Source organism: Staurois parvus, unplaced genomic scaffold (assembly GCF_062004578.1).
Source record: "Staurois parvus isolate SC_StPar_1 unplaced genomic scaffold, SC_StPar_1.0 ptg000599l, whole genome shotgun sequence".
NCBI classification, from domain to species: Eukaryota; Metazoa; Chordata; class Amphibia; order Anura; family Ranidae; genus Staurois; species Staurois parvus.
The window spans coordinates 18,553-39,628 of NW_028318395.1; the positions used below are offsets into that span (position 1 = coordinate 18,553).

The window sequence follows — 21,076 nt, forward strand, 5'->3', positions numbered from 1 at the left end:
TTTCGCAGAAAAGCACCCCCAAAGCATGATGTTATCACCCCCATGCTTCACAATAGGGATGGTGTTCTTGGGATGCAACTCATCCTTCTTTTTCCTCCAAACACGACGAGTGAAGTTTAGACCAAAAAGTTCTACTTTGGTCTCATCTGACCACATGACTTTCTCCCATGCCTCCTCTGGATCATCCGGATGGTCATTGGCAAACTTCAGACAGGCCTGGATATGTGATGACTTGAGCAAGGGAATCTTCCGTGCAATGCATGATTTAAAACCATGACGGCGCAGTGTTCTACTGACAGTGACCTTTTAAACTGTGGTCCCAGCTCTCTTCATGTCATTGACCAGCTCCTCCCTTGTAGTTCTTTCTTATCAGTGATACCCCACGAGGTGAGATCTTGCATGGAGCCCCAGTCTGAGGGACACTGACAGTCGTCTTTAGCCGCTTCCATTTTCTAACAATTGCTCCAACAGTTGATCTATTTTCACCAAGCTGCTTTGCAATTGCCCCGTAGCCCTATCCAGCCTTGTGGAGGTCCACAATTTTGTCTGTGGTGTCTTTTGACAGCTCTTTGGTCTTGCCCATGGTAGTAGTTGGTGTCTGACTGACTGTGTGCTACTAAGTTAGATTAATGAGTGGAGTAGAGGTGGACTTTATAAAGGCACAGTAACAGGTCTTTGAGAGCCAGAATTCTTGCTGTTTCTTAGGTGTTCAAATACTTATGTTCAGCAGAGCAAGACAAATAAATTCTTTCAGGAAATCACATTGCATGATTTTTAATTTTTGTTTTAAATTCCGTCTCTCAGAGTGGGAATGCACCTACAATGTTAATTTCAGACCCCTCTATGATTTCTAAGTGGGAGAACTTGCAAAATCGCAGTGTGTTCAAATACTTCTGTTCCTCGCTGTAAGTCTATTTACAAGCATGCGATACGGTTTATCAGAAAAATCATAACATTTTTGCCTAGCCCAGGAGAAAGATTTAGCAGTTTTATGTAGGTAAAGAGCCCTGATTTGATCCCATATATGGGAAACTTTCTGAAACCGAGGTATAGACGGGTAGGCTAATAATCTACATTTGGCTAAGGATAATTGGCGTAAGAGGGATTGTGTGGCACAAAGGCCTTCTTTGAACGAGAACCCACGGAGATACAGAGGCTGCTGAAAACGGCCTTATGGACCTTCCAGAGAGTTGAGGATGAAAATACCGAGCCAAAGTCAAAATAAGCATCCAGGCCCCCAGAGAGCTCCTCTCGAAGTTGTTCCTTAGGGGAGGAGGTAGAAAGAAGGAGATCAAGTGACAATGAGGCATTATCTGACCAAGTCGTCAGGTTGATCCCCGAGGAAACCAACAAGGGGATCGGGGGCAGTAACAAAAAAATTATCCAATCGAGAGAACATGCAATGTGGAGTAGAATAAAACGTGAATTGCCTATGGAGAGGATGTTTGACTCGCCAGGCGTCAAAGAGGCGATGCTCCCTGGTCAGTTTATGGAAAGCCGTCGAGGAGGAGCATAATCTCTTCGACAGAGTAGGTGCAAAACGCACCTTCCTATCTTTGTGAGGGGACATAACCATGTTAAAATCTGCCTAAACAATCCATGCATGGAGTAGGTAAAGAACACAGTTTATCTATGGTTTGATAGAGAAGTAACCGCTGACCAGAGTTGGGTGTATTCAAATTCAAAAGCGCAAATAGAAAGCCCCTGTACATACATTCCAACAAGACATTACCGACCAAGTGGGTCAACCCAAGAGGAGGAGACCCTCAGGGAGCAGTTTTTCCAAATCAAAATGGCTACTCCGGTTTTCCCAGAGGGAACAAAGCCGAGTAGGATTGCTAGAAGCACTTGGAGGCAAAGCGATAAGAGCCATCATGCTTGAAATGGGTTTCCTGAAAGAATATAATATCTGCTCCCGAGGATCTTAACTCCCTCAGAGCCATCCACCATTTTAGGACTGAGTTAAGTCCTTTGACATTATATGACAACAGCCTTAAAGCCATCATAAAACATTAATAATTGTAGCAGCTGTGTAACCTGAGCATACAGGAAAATTATCATCGATGAGGCAAAATAGAAAACAGAAATAGAGAACCAGGTGATTAGAATGGCAACAGGCCTAGTACAAACAAATAAATCACTCAGAACAGAGGCCATAGGTATTACAGCCAGAAACAAAGATATCATCAGAGATATATACCCGGGATATTGGTAATATCCTGAATTGTCAGGGCTGAAAGCTTGATGTACAAAGGAGCAACACGGCAGCTGACCCGAAATGGCAGGTGCCAACCTCAGTAATCCACAGAACAGCTATAATCAGGACACAACAATTAGGAAAATTGCTAAGGCACACATGGGGGCATAGGAGCTCAATTAACAGGGCGGGAGACTTGATATGTAAAAGAGTCAGGTTGTGGAGCCCACCAAACCAGGAAGTAGGGGACGTTGAGGAGTGCGAGTAATCTCTTCTTCCCAGGTTTAGCGTTTGTCCAGATCTTGCGTGGAGTAGCAGAGGACCTGGACGGAGTAGGAGGTTGCAGAAAGGTCTCTTCCGGCAGGGGAGGGAGTCCCAACTGTTTAAAGAAGGAGTCCGCTTCATGCAGGTCACGAAGTAAGACTTGGGCATTATCTTTGGAGACAACTAGCTTAAAAGGAAATCCCTACCGGTAAGCGATGCGATGCTGCTGAAGATGAGTGGTGACCAGCTTCAAGACACGCCTTTTTGCCAAGGTGATGATAAATCACTGAAAATTTGAAGTCTGTCTCCTTTAAATTCCAGAGAGGACTTGTTGCAGGTAGAAGAGAGCAAGGCCTCCTTGCTGTGAAAGTAGTGAAAATGAATGATAACATCTCTGAGCCTAGTACCCTCAGGAGGCTTCGGGCCTAATGACCTATGGGCCTGGTCCATGCATCAATCAACTTCTGGGACTTTGGGGGCCAGAGTGGTAAACCGAGATGGCAGGTTATGCCAAAGTTGGGAGTCAGGGACCGTCTCAGAGATGCCATGAACACAGATATTCTGACGGCGCTCCCTGTTTTCCAGTTCCTCCTGCTGGAGCTGAGACTTAGAATGTTTCAGATTTGCATTATCCTCTTCCAGGACATGGACATATTGCACCAAATCGTCAAACTTTGACTCAAGGTGGTCTGTGCGGTCTCCCAATTGGGTAATCTCCCCCCTAAGCTCCTGAGCCAGCTTCCCTATGTCAACAGAGATAGTGCAGATAATATTGCATAAAAATACTTGCAGTTTGTCCTCCAGGATATCCACCAGATTAGGAAGCAAGGCAGCAGGGACATCTGTGTCTGTCCCCTCCATTTCAGCGGACCCTCCGGAGCACTCACTTGGACCACCGCCACTACTCGAGGCTAGGGATGCAGGCCTGGTAAAGAATCAATCCAGCATGGAAGCCCGGGGGTCCAGAGGAGGCGGCGTGGGCAGCTTTCAACGCCCAATTTTACCCATGTAGGTGCCTGTGGGTATCCTGACTTGTGGGAGAACTCTCCCAGGTCTGTGACTGTTGCAGGAGGGTAGCAGGAGGGCTGTGAAGGCTGAGGGTTGGTGGAGCTCATACTGCTCCAGGTGGACTTCTGGTGGACGGAGATGCAGTTGCCAAACAGGACCTATCTGCTTCCGTGTCATACATTGAGCATAACTTCCCCCCACCAGTCTCTGCTTTTCCTCTTTCAAGGTGTTTCACATCATTGGGGGCTCTCTGCTGCTAATGCGGGTGGCCTGCTGCTGATTGATGTACTGGCCATCCGATGTACTGGCCATCCTCAAAGCTTGCTAGGTTTACACATGTGCTAAAATGTATTTATTACTTTTTATTATTATCCACACGCATGTCTTCCACATCTTGAAACCTTTACTGAGGTTCTGTCTGCTATCAGCTGTAGATTTTTTACTTGAAGTTCAATAAATATTCTGAGGCTTGTCAGACTTATGTGGAGATCATAATCTTTTAGTGCATAATACAGTGATCTACTTCACTTGTCAATTATATCTGTGTTTTCCCATGACCAAGTGCAGAGAATGCATAAACACCCACAGAATCTTCCTCACACAGCTCTGTTTTGGAGGAAGTAATGTCAGACAGCTCTTAAATTGGCAGGTTCTGCACGAAGAGTGTTACTTTGGAGGGGGGGGTGGCCTAGTCCAAAATTTACACTATACTGTACATATAGAACATGTCATTGTCTAGTCAACATGTATCCAAATTGGCACTGTTCTTTAAGGAGAACAGTAAAGATTGCTTTTATTGAGCATTGTTTCCTTAAAGATTTCTGCAATTATTTGAATCGTTTTGTGGTATACAAGTTTCAAGGTGTTGTACAGTTAATGCGGTTTCCATCAATCCATAGAACAACAAGAAAACTATTTTTTCCTTTGTGACGTTTTACCAGAAGACCGTGTCCTACGGGAAGAGCTCCAGCAGGAGAGATTGGTGAGCTATGAACCTCCTAACTGTAAATTAATTTCATTATTGAAAAAAATGTAAAAAGTATCTAAACCTAAAAGCATAAAGTTTATATTTTGTAGGTTACCACTGCTTAGTATATGCATGTAATGGTCTCGTTTAGTTTTCTTTTTTTCAGGCTTTGTTCTCCCCATTTCCACTGAGTGATCCCGCAAACAACGTCCTTCCTGCCCTTTCATGACTATGCTTTATTCCCTTGCCTTTATTTATGAAGGGAGCCATGGTTGTCACACAGGCTGGACTTCAAATTTGTCTGCCTTGATCTATCTCCATTACATTGTGGATTGATGAGACTATTAACTTACATCAGGGTGGACTGACCATTCAGTAGGGGGCCCCATGAGATGCTCCTAATACCTTTCATTCATAGGCTTTTTTGGGTGTGGTTTGAGTGTGGGCAAGGACACAGGCCCCATGATCCCCTATTGCCCGGGGGCCCCATGAGTTGTCAGTCCGCCCCTGGTCTACATAATAAGCATAAGCTTCCTTGTTCTTTGTCAGAGGAAGTGACAAGGAGACTTCATTTCTGGCAGATCAACCGATATTTTCTGTACTTGGTGAAAATGTTCTTAAACTGAAAAAAAGAAAACAAATGTCGCTACATCTAAAACTGCTAAGCTGCAAAACATTTATTTTTGTAAATTTTTTTAGTTTAGCTTTGCTTTTAAAGTTATAGTAGGATATTTTATTGTCCTTCCCACCATCTAGTTGGTACCTAAAGTGTGGGCAGCTGTTAAAACTGTGAAGATTACTATCACAAATTCTAGCTTCTTCTGTTCTGGAAAGTAACACAAAAAAAAAAAAAAAGCAAAAATTGTGAGCAGAGTTATTAAGAGAATTCTTACAGGTTGTATTGGTTACTATACATTCCACTTTGCCCTGATTACATTGAAATTCTGCTTTTTTCCTACTTTTGCTTCTCTGCATATATATTTTTTTCCTAAAATGTTTGGTAGCTACGAAGAATACAGACTTAATTAAAAAAACTAAATCTTGATTATCTTCTAGTTTATTATTTTAATGTTATGTAAAAAGAGAACACACAAGCAAGGGGTCTTTTATCTTAGATGTAATGTGATGGTATTTTTTATTTATAATTATTTTAATGTTATGTAAACAAAAAAAAGACATTCAAGCAAGCTATATTGTAATGGTTTTATATTTGAGGCATGCGTTCTACTGTAGATTTTCTACACAGATTGGGCTTCATGCACATGGCCGTGCAGTGTGCAGAGCATGCATAATTACTCTCCTGGGACCTGCAGCTGCTGTGTACAGCCACCCATTGAGATGAATTCAATCTACGGCTGTACTCGGTTATGAGCCAAGGGGGTTGAGTAAAGCATGCGCACTGTCCTATGATCCAGTGTGCTTTCTGAGCATACATCCATGCTTGTGTGGGTGCTTTACGCAACCCCCGGTGCAGATTCTAAATCCTCTGAATTGGAAGCAGTACACAGCAGCTGCATGTCCCAGGAGAGTGATTATGTGGGCTCTGCACACTGTATGGCCATGTGCATGAAACCTAAGCTGTTTAACAAATGTACAGTAGAATTCATGCTTCAGATATGAAACCATTACAACATTAATTCTGAAAATTAAAATCAGTTGGTTTGAAATTTCAAGTTAATTTGAAAATTACAAAGAAAACCACCATCACCATCATAGTACATGTAAGAGAGAAGACCGCTTGCTTGTGTGTTCTTCTTTCTTTTTTCTTTCTAATTCAGTGCTTGGGATTTCCTATCCATGACCTAAGGAAGTGCATAGTAAACTGTTCAGTAGACTTCCTGCTGCTAAACTTAACAGTGCGTAGGACAATATAGTGTCAGCAGCTAGAAAAGCACACAGCACACATTTTATTTACATTTCATGCTTCTTCCACAGAGCCTTTCCTCAAATATATTCATGTTCCTCATTAAACTGCAGCCAGCTGCTTACCATGTCAGGCAAGTAGAATCTGTCTAGACGAGTTTGGTTGCCTGTAGCGACAGACAGCTCATTTTTTTTGAGCAGTCAGCAGGAACGTCTATCTGTAGGAAAAATAACAAATACATTTAAAAATTTCATTTTTTATTTACAGTGCCTTTTCAACAGTATATTTTCGATCTTAAAAGACCAGTATACTCCAAAACAAAAAAAAATAAAATAAATTAATGTATTTCAAGTTGGACCATAAGCTAATTTATGCAGATGTTTCACCTGTTTACAGAAATGTAGATATTTTTTGTAGCTTTGCTTTTGATCATAGGGGCAGAAAGAAGGACATTTAATGTTTATAAGGAGCAGGGTCTGTTCATAAACCCTGGAAAGCTCCTACGGCTTTTTTGGGTATTGGTGACTGTGGGAAGAATGTGGACACAAGCAGTCTCTTTTCAGCCAGTCACAAGAAAGCAATTGGATGGTGGGGATACATACCCGAAGAACATTGGTGAATCTGAGATATCTGTTCCTAATTGTTTTTTTGCTAAGGCTATCAGGGACCAAATAAGTACTACCTTTCACTGATAGTGGTCCATCCAGGCAAAAGTGGTTAGCAAAACAGGCATGGTAGTTTTTATGAGTTCTGGACAGAAAAGAAACTGCATGCTGCAAAGCATTGCTGCTTACTACCCCAGTTTACCATCTTGGGTTTTAAATTGTCATTTCTTATAAGCTAAAGCTTTTTTTTCATTTCTGAATATTTTTTAATACATGGATACATGACTCTACAAACACAGTGTAGCCACTTAATTGTGCTTTGTTTCTTTGCTGATAATTAACTGTTTAAGAATTTCACTGAGTGGGGGTGCGTATCCCACTGCACCTCAAGGCCACCCAACTAAAATATAATATAAATATAATTTTGTTATAGAATTAAAATTATTTCAATAAATTAAATATAATACATGTATATACGTATAGGGTGAGGAAAGAAACCATTGTGACAATTTTACATACCTAGAGAGAAATCCATATCGATGTTGACATGTCATATCTTGACAGTGCGGTATCTTTCTATCATAAGGTCCAACAATACATTATCTCACTAAGAATATTACAGGTTAATCTGTCAATAATATGTAATGTGGATACACCCATCCATGTTGATATAACACACCACTAATGGACAGGCCCCACATTCTACATACCCAAAAAAAATACCTCTCTAGGGATGATCACATATATATCCCAATATAATTGGGTATTCCTCTACCCCAAGAAAACAAAAGGAGGAGGGGGAGTCAAGATAAGGAAAAAGAAATTGCATGTGATCCAAAAGGAAAAGAAAGTGCTCTCAAATCCAAACTAACCTAACATGTTTCACTCCTTGGATGGAGCTTCATCAGAGATGAATAAAGTAAAAAAACTAGTCAGCCAATGAGGAGAGAGAAGGGGTGGGGCCAAGCCACAGCTCCATGTGCGAATAGACACACAGGGTTGTGGGTGCCCCCATAGCAAGCTGCTTGCTGTGGGGGCACCCGACAGACAGGAGGAGCCAGGAGGGCCTGTGGGGGACCCAAGAAAAGGAGGATCCGGGCTACTCTGTGCAAAACCACTGCATACAATAGGCAAGTATAGACACGTTTGTTATTTTACAAAAAAAAAAAATAACCTTTTACAATCCCTTCACTTTGTTGAGATCATTTTAATTATTTAATAAAAGTTATATTTTGGTGGCCTTGAGGTGCGGTGGGATACACACCTCCATTCAGTAAAATTTATAATTGTTACATAGGATTAATTATTGGAAGATTTAAGGCATAGTTTGATGATTTGTAAACTGTTTAAGAATTCTAATGATGGTGTTCCTAGGGCTATCTTTTGCAATTGTTTGTATCCAATATGTTGTTTAATTATGGCTTGTGTGTCCAGGAATACCCATAGATTATATGACAATCTGTGGATGTGATGGGGGTTTTTTTTTTCAGGGGTGTCTCTTGAGCCAAATAGTGGGTATGAAATACTGTCTGATTCTATTGTCCCCAAGTCTATATTCTAGCATTCGCTCCTGCTCCCTTCCCCTGTCCTTATGGTTACTCCACAAGCCCAGCTTAGTTGATTACACATTTGTGTCATACTTTGCCTTTCCTCAAGCCTGAGGACAAAGGGATCACGCAGCTGTGATCTTTTGGTGCTGCATGGGGTTAATATGAGCTGCTGTACCTGTCAAGGACACTTGTCAAAAGTGGCAACTATGCTGTACCTCCCTGCCCCTCATTCAAAAAAGCTGTACTATTGCTTCTCACAATGAAAAGTGCTCTTTGAATGGAGAAGGTGAACATTTTATCTATCTGTCCATCCTCCATTCAGAAAATGCTTCTCATTGCAAGAAGCGATATTATCATCTAGAAGAGCAGCCAAATGGACACTTCTCATTCAGTGTAAGTAGCGTCACTTGTGGTGATTTAAAAACAAACAAACTATACTTTAATATATAGTAAATTTGTTTGTTTGTTTGTTTTTTCCTTCAAAGTGAATATCCATCAAATGGTACCAAAATTGTGTGATGAAAGAAAAGTAAAGTCCGAATTTTATTTTTTGAATCTTTTCCTGTAAGCTATCAATGATGGGTCAGTTATAAAAAAAAGCTGAATGGGTGAAAGATGATCAGTCAGACTTTTTTTTTCTTATAGTAACTTATTATTTATTTATTTCAGGTACTTGTATAGTGCCGTCAATTTATGCAGCACTTTACATATATATTGTACATTCACATCTTTTAGTACATAACACAACTGTTCCTTGTAATAAATAATGCACAGCATTAGTTTTGTATGAGCAACTGTATGTCTGCCTTCTGATTGTCTGGCTAACAGTTTGCTAGGAAAAATACATATCACCTAACCCTAAGGATAAAGGTTTTGTCCATGCAAAACATTCTGCATTACTACTTTTACATGCCTTAACTACAGGTTATACAGCAGGAGTTGAGAACTCCATCTACTGTCTACCTGTATTATTGTTACATTGCCTCTATTTCTTAAATAGCTTCATTTTAATAGCTTGTCACATATTTACTTTGAAAATATAAAATTTAGTACTGTGCTTTCATATTTCAACTGCTGCTTTGAAGTGAATGTTAATACCTAAAATCCCTGAGCCATGTGTTAGGAAAATGCAGCAGATGTTAAGCAGACATGGTGAAACTGCCACATGCAATATGCTTGCACCCCAGAGAAAATTAGTTCAGCATTACAGTGTGTGTACGTATATATTTTTATAAAAATAAATGTGTATATGTATGCGTGTATATTATTGAATCATTGATAACATAATTGTCAAAATACCTGTTGATTTCTGTATTCCCCCGCCCCTCATATTTTTTTTTTCATCTGTATATGTAGTACTCTATATAATATTGATTAAAAACAAAAAAACTGGTACCAAAGTAATCTTCAGCCATTAGTCAGATAATCCCTTCCCAATGAGTGGTTGCTGTGAGCAGCAGTTGTATATCTTTTTCACTATTTATATAAACCAGTCCCATTGACCTTTTATTAAACCATTGCTGTTGTTCTGGCTTTCTTAACTGTACTGCAGAAGCTGCTACAAATAACAGTAGCTGCATGCAGCGCTACAACATATTGGGTGAGATTTAGCAAAACTGGAGCGCTCAATCTGGTGCAGCTGTGTGTGGTATCCAACTCACTTCTAAGATTTGACAACAAAACCTAGAAGGTTATTGGTTTCTGTGCAGAGCTGCACCAGATTTTGCACTCTCCAATTTTAGTAAATCTCCCCCATTGGGTTTTCCAGAGCATTGTTTCTCTGTGTAGGGCTTTTGGCATTGAAAGGTCAAACAAAGATGTCGCCTAACTGCCACTACCCTTTAACTTATCAGGTATGGTAGGCTTGTGCCTATATGTGCCACAATTGGATGGTTGTGTAAAAAAAAAAAAAAAAAAAAAGCAACACCCAAGTCTTTCTGCAAGTGGTTGCAATCCTGAAATTTACACTAGGAATGGTAGGTTTGCACCTAAAGAGCCACATGGGGCTGTGCTGACAGTGACTCCTGTAATGATGCCTGCAAAATACTATGGCAAATGGCACTCTGTCCAGCTTGCTTTGTTTGATGGTGAGCAATGAAGGACCATCCTAACAGTCCACAAGAAATGCAGTTGCAGTATTAACAAAATACATGCCAATTAGACATACCCCACTCACTCCTGCTGCTGATTATATTGATGGAGTCAAGGAACAGGAAGAGCTGTGCAATGGATGAAAAAGTGGGCCTGTGCAAAAGGGCAACATCAGAATGCCCAGTATAAGTTTATATCTTTCACAATTGCCTTGTTTTACAATCTGAAGAATAAAGTTGCCTGAGTAGCTTTAGCAAGAACCTAACATTTAACCTGGCCATTCTTAACCAAGGTTCTGTAGAACCCTAGGGTTGTTCCAGAGGTTGCCAGGGGTTCCTTGAGCTGTGGCTGATTGACCTCCTGTCTGATGGTGACTGTATAGTGCCAGGGCCAGTTAACACGAGACACCAATGATCTTTTTAGCTGTCTGTAAGACTGACATTCTGACCACCAATGTAAGAGGCATTTTTATAACTGATCCTGGATGAACTGGTTTTAGTAAGGGTTTCCAAAAAGAAAAAAAAAATGGGGTAAAAAGCTTGAGAAACGCGCAGCTAAACCTTACTCTATTGAGTAACCCTTCTAATGCTGTTTTTGCACTTAACCTTATTCAAACAACAACATTTTTGCCCTTAAAACTACCCTGTAAAACTTAAATTGAACCTTTATTCTGATTCTTTGGAGCTGAAAACAAAATACCGGTTCAGTGCAGTAGTTGGACAGAGTTGATATAGCTTCTACCTGCTACAATTTTGTTTTGCTTTATAATCAAATATTTAAAATATACCTATGACTAGAAATTTTACCCCAGGTTCCAGTGTGTACCCTGGGTGACATCTGTCCCTTTTGTGTTAAAAGCTCTTTGGTGTATTTGCTAGTGTGCTTTGGAACATTATTGTGCTAAAACACATATTTTTAGCTCAACTTTCAGACAGCCTCACATTCTCATCAAGCTTACCTTTGATATGATGCAGAATTCATAGCTGACTTTATGACTGAAAGTTGCCCCGTCCCTAAAACAACAAAGCAGCATCAAACCATATTTCCACCACCATGCTTTACAGTCTTTCTTATTATAGATGCATGCACTTTGACATCTATTGTTGCAAGAGTTACCGTATATACTCGAGTATAAGCCGAGTTTTTCAGCACATTTTTTGTGCTGAAAAACGGCCCCCTCGGCTTATACTCGAGTCAACGTCTGCAGGGGGCTGCTGTCTCTTACCTGGCTCCGGTCCCACGACGATCCGGTCCAGGAAGCGCGGCTGCTCCTTCATTCGGTTCATCCACTGGATGTTTGCTCGGCTCCGCCTTCTCACCGGTGATTGGCCGCCAGAACTGTAGCTCAGGAAAGGCACACAGGCGGCCAATCACCGGCGAGGAGGCGGAGCTGAGCGGCCCCGCGAAAATCAAGTGAAGGAGATGCAGGTAAGTGTGCCGTGCTTAGGTGCTGCTGCAACCACATATGCTGGCTGCAGCAGCACCATACTGGAACAGGGGTCAGCAAGTGTCAGTGGGAGGAATAGTGCCCCATCATTGGTGTCACTGATACCAATGATGGGGCATTATTCCTCCCACTGACACCAACGATGGGGCACTTTTCCTCCCCCCCACTGACACCAACGATTGGGCACTATTCCCCCCCCCCCACTGACACCAATGATGGGGCACTATTCCACCCCCCACTGACAACAATGATGGGGCACTATTCCACCCCCCACTGACAACAATGATGGGGCACTATTCCACCCCCCACTGACACCAATCATGGGATACTATTCCTCCCCCCCACTGACACCAACGATGGGGCACTTTTCCTCCCCCCCACTGACACCAACGATGGGGCACTATTCCTCCACCCCCCCACTGACACCAATGATGGGATACTATTCCTCCCACTGACACCAATGATGGGACACTATTCCTCCCACTGACACCAATGATGGGACACTATTCCTCCCACTGACACCAATGATGGGACACTATTCCTCCCACTGATACCAATGATGGGGCACTATTCCACTGACACCAATAATGGGGTGCTATTCCCCCCACTGATACCAATGATGGGGCACTATTCCTCCCACTGACACCAATGATGGGGCACTATTCCTCCCACTGACACCAATGATGGGGCACTATTCCTCCCACTGACACCAATGATGGGGCACTATTCCTCCCACTGACAGCAATGATGAGGCACGATTCTTCCCACTGGTGTTCCCACCCTCGGCTTATACTCGAGTCAATAGTTTTTCCCAGTTTTTTGTGGTAAAATTAGGTACCTCGGCTTATATTCGGGTCGGCTTATACTCGAGTATATACGGTACCTAAGATCAAGAATTGACTTAAAATTATTTGATCTTTTTTACGCCCTTGATAAAGACGTAGGCATCCACAACTTTCTGTAAGGGCCTAAAAGAGCTCTTTTAATCTTTGCATTATGACACCACAAACATAAATAGCGAAGAGATACTTAAAGGATAAGTTCATCTTTGGGAACATGTTACATGTTCCACCCGCTTTTAGGGTGGAGCATGTAACATGTTCCCGATCCTGCAGCTGCTGCCAGATCTCCTTCCTACCTGTGACAGAAGTACAGGGAGAATTTCCCTGTACTAGCTGTCGCTGTTTAAAAAACCAGCACAGCCGTGCAGGTCTCCGCTCACATGGCTACGTCTTTCATTCAGTGTTCTGTGAATTAATGGACTCCCAGGTCCCAGCAGCCTTAACGGCTGTTGTCTTGTGGTTCTCAGTGAACTACCATGGCACTGTAAGTGCCATGGTAGTTCATTGAATCTTCCTGTCAGAAGTATCAGCTTGCCTGTACAAGATGTACAACCAAGCAGATAAACTGACAGGTCTACAGAAGACCTGCATGGCACCAGCGATCTGCTGATCTTTGGTGCAATGCTTTACAGGCTTCCACTGCAAATAAAAATAAATAAATGCACATTTTTTTATCTGAAAATAATGTGCATTTATTTTATGTAGAAAGGTGAACGTATCCTTTTACGATAAGATTTGCATACTCCCTAAAAAAGAGCTCTATCTGGCACACCTGATTATTGTATGGATCTGAATGATGGTAAATGTACAGGTGTGCTTAAGTTTTCCACATGACAAATCTGCAGTTTCATTTTAGATTATAAGAATGGATATACCTTTGTTAGTTTGATGTGAAAAATATTATCTTTATCTGTTGACCCTGTTAGAAGATCTAATGTATGCCTATTCAAATATGTTGAACAAGTCAACATTTTCCATGGGATGAACTTACTTTTTTACATGACTGTACCTCACTGATGCTTAATTGGCGAGAACAATGTCAGCCTCAGTTTGTCGCCTTTGGACATCACCTCATTGTCTCTGGTCCAGCATAGTATAGAAGAGGGCAATCCAGCCTGTTAATCACAGGCCCCAAGTCAAAGATACCTCTGCCTTTTTTTTGTCAGTCATTGCTGCATAGGGAGAGTGGCTAGAAATGGAGAGGAGGGTTTAGCTGTTGACTTATTTGATAAAATGGTGAAATGTGCTTATCAGTAACAGTGTTGTTTAGTCTGATTAGGCTGCACTATTTTGGGAAAAATTTAATGGAGTATTTTTTATGAAAATTGAAGGGTTTTGTTTAACCCAAAATTTGCAAGAACATTTCACTTTACTGACCCACAAACCTTGAGATCAAACACAAAATATTGTAATTACAAATCAAGTGGAAAAGCGGTTTACCCCAGCTGATTTTCGCCCTGTTTTAAAGAAAACGTCCTTAAGGCCTCTTTCACACGGCTGTTCCATTTGTCCATTTTTCATCCATCCATTGGGGGATGAAAAACAGACATCAATGCATCTCTGTGGAAAAACAAATGTAAACTGATGATCATCCTTATCTGTCAACATCATCAACGTTTTTTTAAACGAGTCAAAGCCCTATTTTTGTTCCATTAAAAAACCACAACGGACAAAAAACTGATGTAAACAGGCAATCAGTTTTTGCATCGGTAGTGGATGAAAAAACGAATGTAGACTGAATCCGTTTTTTCTTTGAAAAAATGTGATGGAACTGATGAAACAAATGGAACACCCGTGTGAAAGGACCCTGAATCAGGCATTCCAGTCTGTAGTAGGAAGTGAGGACTGTCTAAGGCATCCTACATCTCTAAGATGTATGACAAGTCTAGCAGCCATAACATGCATCACATACTTGTTCCTGTTTCATCTTGTATCCACTTCTTCTTTTAATTGGAGGAAATTGGTCTCAGATGATTATTAAGGTTTTGTGGAAAAAAAAAATGTGTGTTACTCGTTGTGAGGGGGTACCATCCATGTTTACGTAGTTCCTAAGATATTGGCAGCTTGAGTGATTTTAATAATCATTTATTTCTTTAATAATAGTACATTTTAGGAGAGTGGTTTTATTGAATTTCTTTATAAGTTTTTTATATTGTAGTCTTGGTCTGTGGTAGTCACATAGACTGGTTTGTTTGTTTGTTGTTTTTTTTTTTAACTGTTATAACTGCAGTGCTAAAACTATGATTGTCCTCTAAAACACAATAGGGCTAAATCGTTGCTCACTCTAAATACATTGTAGTGTCATCTTATAGGAATGATGAATTGTGGTATTTAACAAGATGCATTCTCCAGAGGCTGTAAATGATAGCAGAAGCACACTACCTTAGAGGAAGTTTGCATTTTCCCAAATCCTGTAGAACAGAATGTAGTTTTTATTCTTGCTTGTAAAGTTGCTTTAATGTGTTGCTAAACCCACAACAGTAAAATCAATCTGTATATGCAGTAAAGCATGCTTGGTATACTCATTGCAGAACCTAAGGGGTTAATCCTCTGCATTCTGTAAAAAGGCTGTTTGGTCCTGTTTTCTCTGCCCCTCCTCTTGTTGAAATGTCCACTTGATAAGACAGACTGAACCTGTAGTCACATGCTCAGTTTGGTGTGCATTGCTAGAGGGTTTTTTTTTTTTCTTTGGGAGAGTGCATGTGATCAGCACAGGGCCAATCAGCACTGTCCAGACAGAGGGTCCTCCTACAGCAGAAATAAAACTCCTCCTACAAGTTTTAACCTGTGCTCTAACCAGTGGTCTGCTGAAGTCACAAGACTGCTCTAACTGCTGATGAGAAAAGGTATTTAGCAGTTTATATTTACATTTAAATAATTGCATTTCCATGTTCTATGTACTGTGGGAGGTCAGATATAGTGAATGCAGGGTCCTGGGTTTAGTAACACTTTAACTTAAATCATATGCAGATCGAAAGGTCACTAGTGTTACAAAATGGTGCTGCATTGTATTTCTTGATTTGAGCTTCTCATCAGTGTTTTAGCTGCTTTTTGCCAACAAGTGCAGCTTAAAGCGGAGCTCAAGTCTCCTGTGAAAAAATACGTCAGTAGCTACAAAAACTGTAGCTACTGACTTTTAAAAAACAGCCACTCACCTGTCCCAGGATCTAGTGGTGTGCTCACGCCAGCCAGCTTCACTGGCCGTCCTTTCTCCCTGGTGCTGGCATCTTAACTGTGGGCACCCGGCTGTGACAGCTTGCGGCTTCACAGCTGGGTGACCGATGCACATGTGTGATTAGTGCTGTGCATTGTGAATGGTCCCACAGGAGACCTTCCAATTACCTAGATGGTCAGAGTGGAGGTGGGAGTGGGTACCTATCAAAGTCAGGTATCCGCTCCCCAAAGGTGCCAATTTTTCATGGGGGATGAGTTCTTAAAGCTGAATGTCCCCTTTTAGGTGGAGCTCTGCTTGAAGAGAGGGTCAGGGCTTTAGAGCACATACATCACACACAATGTCCAGGACTGGTTAAAGGACAAAATGCTTCTCTACCCTGTGTTGTTTAGAATGTGACCATCCATTTTGTTTAGGAATAGGAACAAGGGGCCAGGGGAGACTATGTGATACTGGCCAATCTTCTAGCGTTGACTTAACTCTAGGATGAGACAGATGCATTCCAAATCAAGTAAACCTTATACCTTTTTCCACATTTAAACCTGAGCTCCAGGGATAACAATAATCCTTCCTTGCAGTTGGGTAGCCCAAACATTCACTGGTGGTAAATCAGTCACCATCATTTTAAAACCCATGCAGATAGTAGTTTCACCTGCAGTGAATGTTTGGTGAATTTATAAATATTCCCTTGGATACTTATCTAGTAAGGATTCACATCTACTTTGATATGCATCTTTTCAGATTCAGGTTGTATTGCTTTAAAGGACTATTAGGCATATCTTACACATGTTACAGCAAGACATTATAAGCAATAAATGTCACTGAAAGCACATAACCGTGCAGTTTCATAAATTTTATTGTCATCTGCCATAATACATTTATGTTTGTATAATTTAACAGAGAATCATTTTGGAACAGCAGCAGTGTGAGAGATCAGATACAAGCTTTCAGAGGCTCTGCATGTTTTGTGATGAAGAATTTAAAGGAAACAGGTTTGTTTTATTTATTCCCTATTGTGATCTTTTTGCATTCCTAGCTAATAGGAGTGTATTGTTTACTAGAACCTGGAATTTCATAAACTTAATTGTTTTATGCATTGCTTCCAAAATTTTGAAAGGCTTTATTATTTCAAATAATTGTACCACCAACAAAAATAAAGGTAAGAAGAAAATAGAGGCATCAATGCATTTACAGTGCTTGGAATTTCATGTTATTGGACCATTAACTACACTGTAATATTACCATGGCTCCTAAACATAGCTTTGCAATGACTTTACTGCTTTCTAGGCCTGATTCACATGGGCACCAGGGGACAGTAAAAGTAGGTAGTTGAGCCATGGTTTTAGCACCCCTGACCACCCATCTAAAGATAAACTTTCAGCCGTACATATCCCATGGCAAAAAAAATAATTGTCGCCACACTATAATCGGCGTTTGCACACATGAAAATAGTTTTATGTAGGATTAATTTATGCTTTGCTTTTTTTTTTTTATGTATTAAGTACTGTTTTTATGAGAAATACTTATTGATGTTCTATGCCTGGGGAATAGTTTTTTTTTTTTTTTACTATCAACCTATTTTGTTTTTCACTTTTACATACTAATGAAAATTCTCGACAATAAGTAACATTGCCTGTCCCTTGAGACTTCAGCATACTGAATCTTTTAGAAATGACTTAGGGCAAAATTCTTTAAACGGAGATAAGGGTCTTTCTTTTGAGCTATTTTGCTGTAATTTTTAGTTCTCTGAAAGCTTAGAAGGGGTGTTGCTGCGTTTCCTGCTGCAAGCACAGTCTGCCCAGATTTTTGTACAGCATGGAAAAGCAAGAATACCAGGGAATTGTCTCATTAGAATAACCGTGTGCATTAATCATCAGTCACCTGATATTTTTATTTATTTTGATAGAATTACGGTATCTTTTTTTTTTTTTTGTACCAAATGGAGTTTTCCTGCACTTAAAGGAACTCTATCATTAAAAGAACTATGAGAACTGCTATTATCTGTCTCCTTTTGCTAGTTAGCTGGCTGTATCTGAATTTAAAGTGGAACTTTAGTAAGAAAATGAAGTCCTGCTAGATCACTTCAGGCTGTCCCCTTTTGCAGCTATAGCTATGCGAAACATTAAAAAATAAGTGCCTATACTGTTTAAAATCCAGTAATACACTGTCTCTCCCTGCTGTGCACATGCTCAGTTGCTCTCTATTTTTAGGCACTGTGCCAAAAATGTAGAGGCTAATCTGCTGACAGCCTAAAGATTTACTGTTGCTCATGGGCACTAGGCTTCAGCAAAATGGCAGCCTCCAGCAAGCGTTAACAGGAGCAATCCTCTCCAGGCTGTGGTCATCCCTGCTGCTTGTGCACCTTTTTCTTTCACACTTTTCCCTTCCACATAACTTTCTTGTTAATGTGCTTTGATACAGCACTTTGGAAACATCCAACTTCTTTTTCAATTACCTTTTGAGGCTTTCCCTCCTTATGGAGGGTGTCAATGATGGTTTTCTGCACAACTGTCAGGTCAGCAGTCTTTCCTATGATTGTGATTCCTACTGAACCAGACTGAGAGACCATTTAAAGGCTCAGGAACCCTTTGCAGGTGTTATGGCTTAATTAGCTGATCAGAGTGGGACACTTTGAGCCTAGAATATTGCACCTTTTCACAATATTCTAATTTTCTGAGATTGTGGATTTGGGGTTTCATGAGCTGTAAGCCATAATCATAACAATTATGACAAATCACAGCTTGAATTATCTTGCTTTGCATGTCATGAGTCTATCTCATATATTAGTTTCACCTTTTAAGTTGCATTACTGAAATAAATGAACTTTTGCACGATATTCTAAGTTTTTGAGTTTCACCTGTATAGTTTGGAGTATTTTACAGACCATCTAAGTAAAAATAGTGAAACACGATAAAGGAAAAAAAAAGTAGCAAAAAAATTATCTGCCACTTGAGGTGGAGAGTAGGGCTCCTTACAAAACTTTCCTTTATGCTCATATGGCCAATCTACACAGCCAGGAATTATAGTACAGATACTGACTAATACTATCAAGATGTTTATTCCAAAGTTCATACAGCTGTTTAAAGCTGATTGGATCTGTATGTGCAGATTGGTGTTAGGGGCATAAAGGAATGGTTTGCATGGCTCTGCCCACTATCTTAAGGTGAGCCATAAGCCCCCTATTTTTAGATCTGTTATTGAAAATAGACCTGCAAAAAACCTTAATGTACAATGTAAGATATCACAGCTGTTTTGGGCAGTACTTCCCTATTCATAATTGTACGGTACAGGATGTAGGCTCCTTTAAATCTTCATCATGGGTTATATGCTGTGACCTTTAGGTGAGGACACTGGCAAGCAAAGGTGTTAGGACAGCCTATATAACCCCTCCTGTGCTCAGCAATCAGCATGTTTTTGCTGTTGCCCCTGGGTAATGAACAACCTCTTTCTACAAGTTTTGAGCTTGTGGCTTATTATTCTGAATATACTGGAAAATTGAAGGATTCAGGCATCAACAACACTGTGGCAATAAGATTGCAGTTTCCGGATTGGTCATCCATAGCAGCGCCTTGGGCCATACCTCGACCTCACCACATGTAAGATGAGAGGCAGACCTCTAAAGATGTCTCTGGCACTGGACTCTGTGTTTAGCGTTGTCCTTCATCAAATCCGTACAATGTAGTGTGGTTAGCTGCAGAGTGCTCTACAAGTCCAGGATAGAGGGAATTTGAATCCTGGTGGTTCCAGTCCCTGAAGATTCTCTGCGAAGTGGGCAAAGCAGGGAATTTCCACCTAGTGGTCGTTCCCTTGGGAAGATATTGATTCGGGAGCTTTGCACCTTCCCCTATAAGGGCCTCTACCTCCACCCCATCCCACCCCCCACCATCTCACATGTAGCAGCACCCCCAAAGCCTGGGGGTAGTCCCTGGACACCAAGCTCCTGCCTTGGACATAAGGGGGATGGGCGGCGGGAGCACTTTCACCCAGGGGAGCAGTGTGTGACAGGGCTGCTGCAGTACTTTAAGTTTGTCGCAGCCATGGCCTAGCATGTGCCAGTATGGTCTGTAACAACTCCAGGCTTTTGCAGCTCAATGTGCTGACTGCTTGGGACAAGGCTCCCTCAGTCTCTAGTGGGCAGGCACATGTGTTTATGTCCCAAAGCCAGGATAACTCTGACCTGGTGGCAGACCATCCCTGCACTAGAATCAGGGGAAGTCCCTTCTCCCATAAACCTAAACAGTTCTCATGACAAATGCCAGCCTGTAGGACTGGGGAGCTGTCCTGGAGATGAAAACAATCCAAAAAGACATGGTCATCGAGGTTGTTCAAACTTTCCATCAACTTTCTTGCAAGAAAGGTCACCCACCTATCCCTGCTGCACAGGACCAACCAGCTTCAGGGGGAACCAAGGAGAGTTCAGTCAGACAAAGCCTCAGCCATGGCTTACATTTAATCTTTAGGGCAGCAACAGAAGCCACTGTGCACTTCAAGAAATGGACCCAATTCTGACTTGGGATGAAATGCACAATCCAGGCTTATACACAGTCCACATTCCTGAAGTAGACAACTGATAGCAGACTTTCTTGGCTGTTGGCTCCTAGATGCAAGGAAATGGATTCTTGACCCTGTCACCACTGGGGGATGCTGGATGTTGACCTGTTGGGATCCTGCTTCAACAACCAGGTGGACAGGTTTGTGGCTAGGAACAGCGATCCAAAGGCCTTTGCAGTGGACACACTAGTGACCCTTGGGATCAGGTCTGCCTGATATACAGTACATCTTCTCTCCACTACTTATTGTTTTTCTGCTGCTTTGCATGATTGAGGTGGGGGGCACACCAGTAATTTTGGTGGCAGCAAATTGGCCCAAAGGGACTCGGTACTCAGACATTCTTCGACTCCTGTGTGCACTTCCGGACCAATCAAACCTGTTGTTTCAAGAACCTGTTTATCACCCTTCTTTGCAGTCACTGGCTTTGATGGCTCGGCTGTTGAAATCTGTGTCCTGAAAGATTAGGATCTCTGTGTGGCCATTATTCCTACGCTGCCTAAAGCTAGGAAATCAACCTC

At 41.4% G+C, this 21,076-nt stretch overlaps 1 protein-coding gene across 1 annotated transcript in view; it reads left to right on the forward strand.

Annotated features, from left to right (window-relative positions):
- The window catches only part of LOC149449852 (zinc finger protein 277-like), a 64,651-nt gene that overhangs the window by 14,852 nt on the left and 28,723 nt on the right, over positions 1–21,076 (forward strand). The window contains exons 2-3 of the mRNA XM_089692683.1: positions 4,369–4,451; positions 16,908–16,999. Of these exons, the coding sequence (XP_089548809.1) occupies positions 4,369–4,451; positions 16,908–16,999 (175 nt within the window). The remainder of the gene's footprint in view (positions 1–4,368; positions 4,452–16,907; positions 17,000–21,076) is intronic.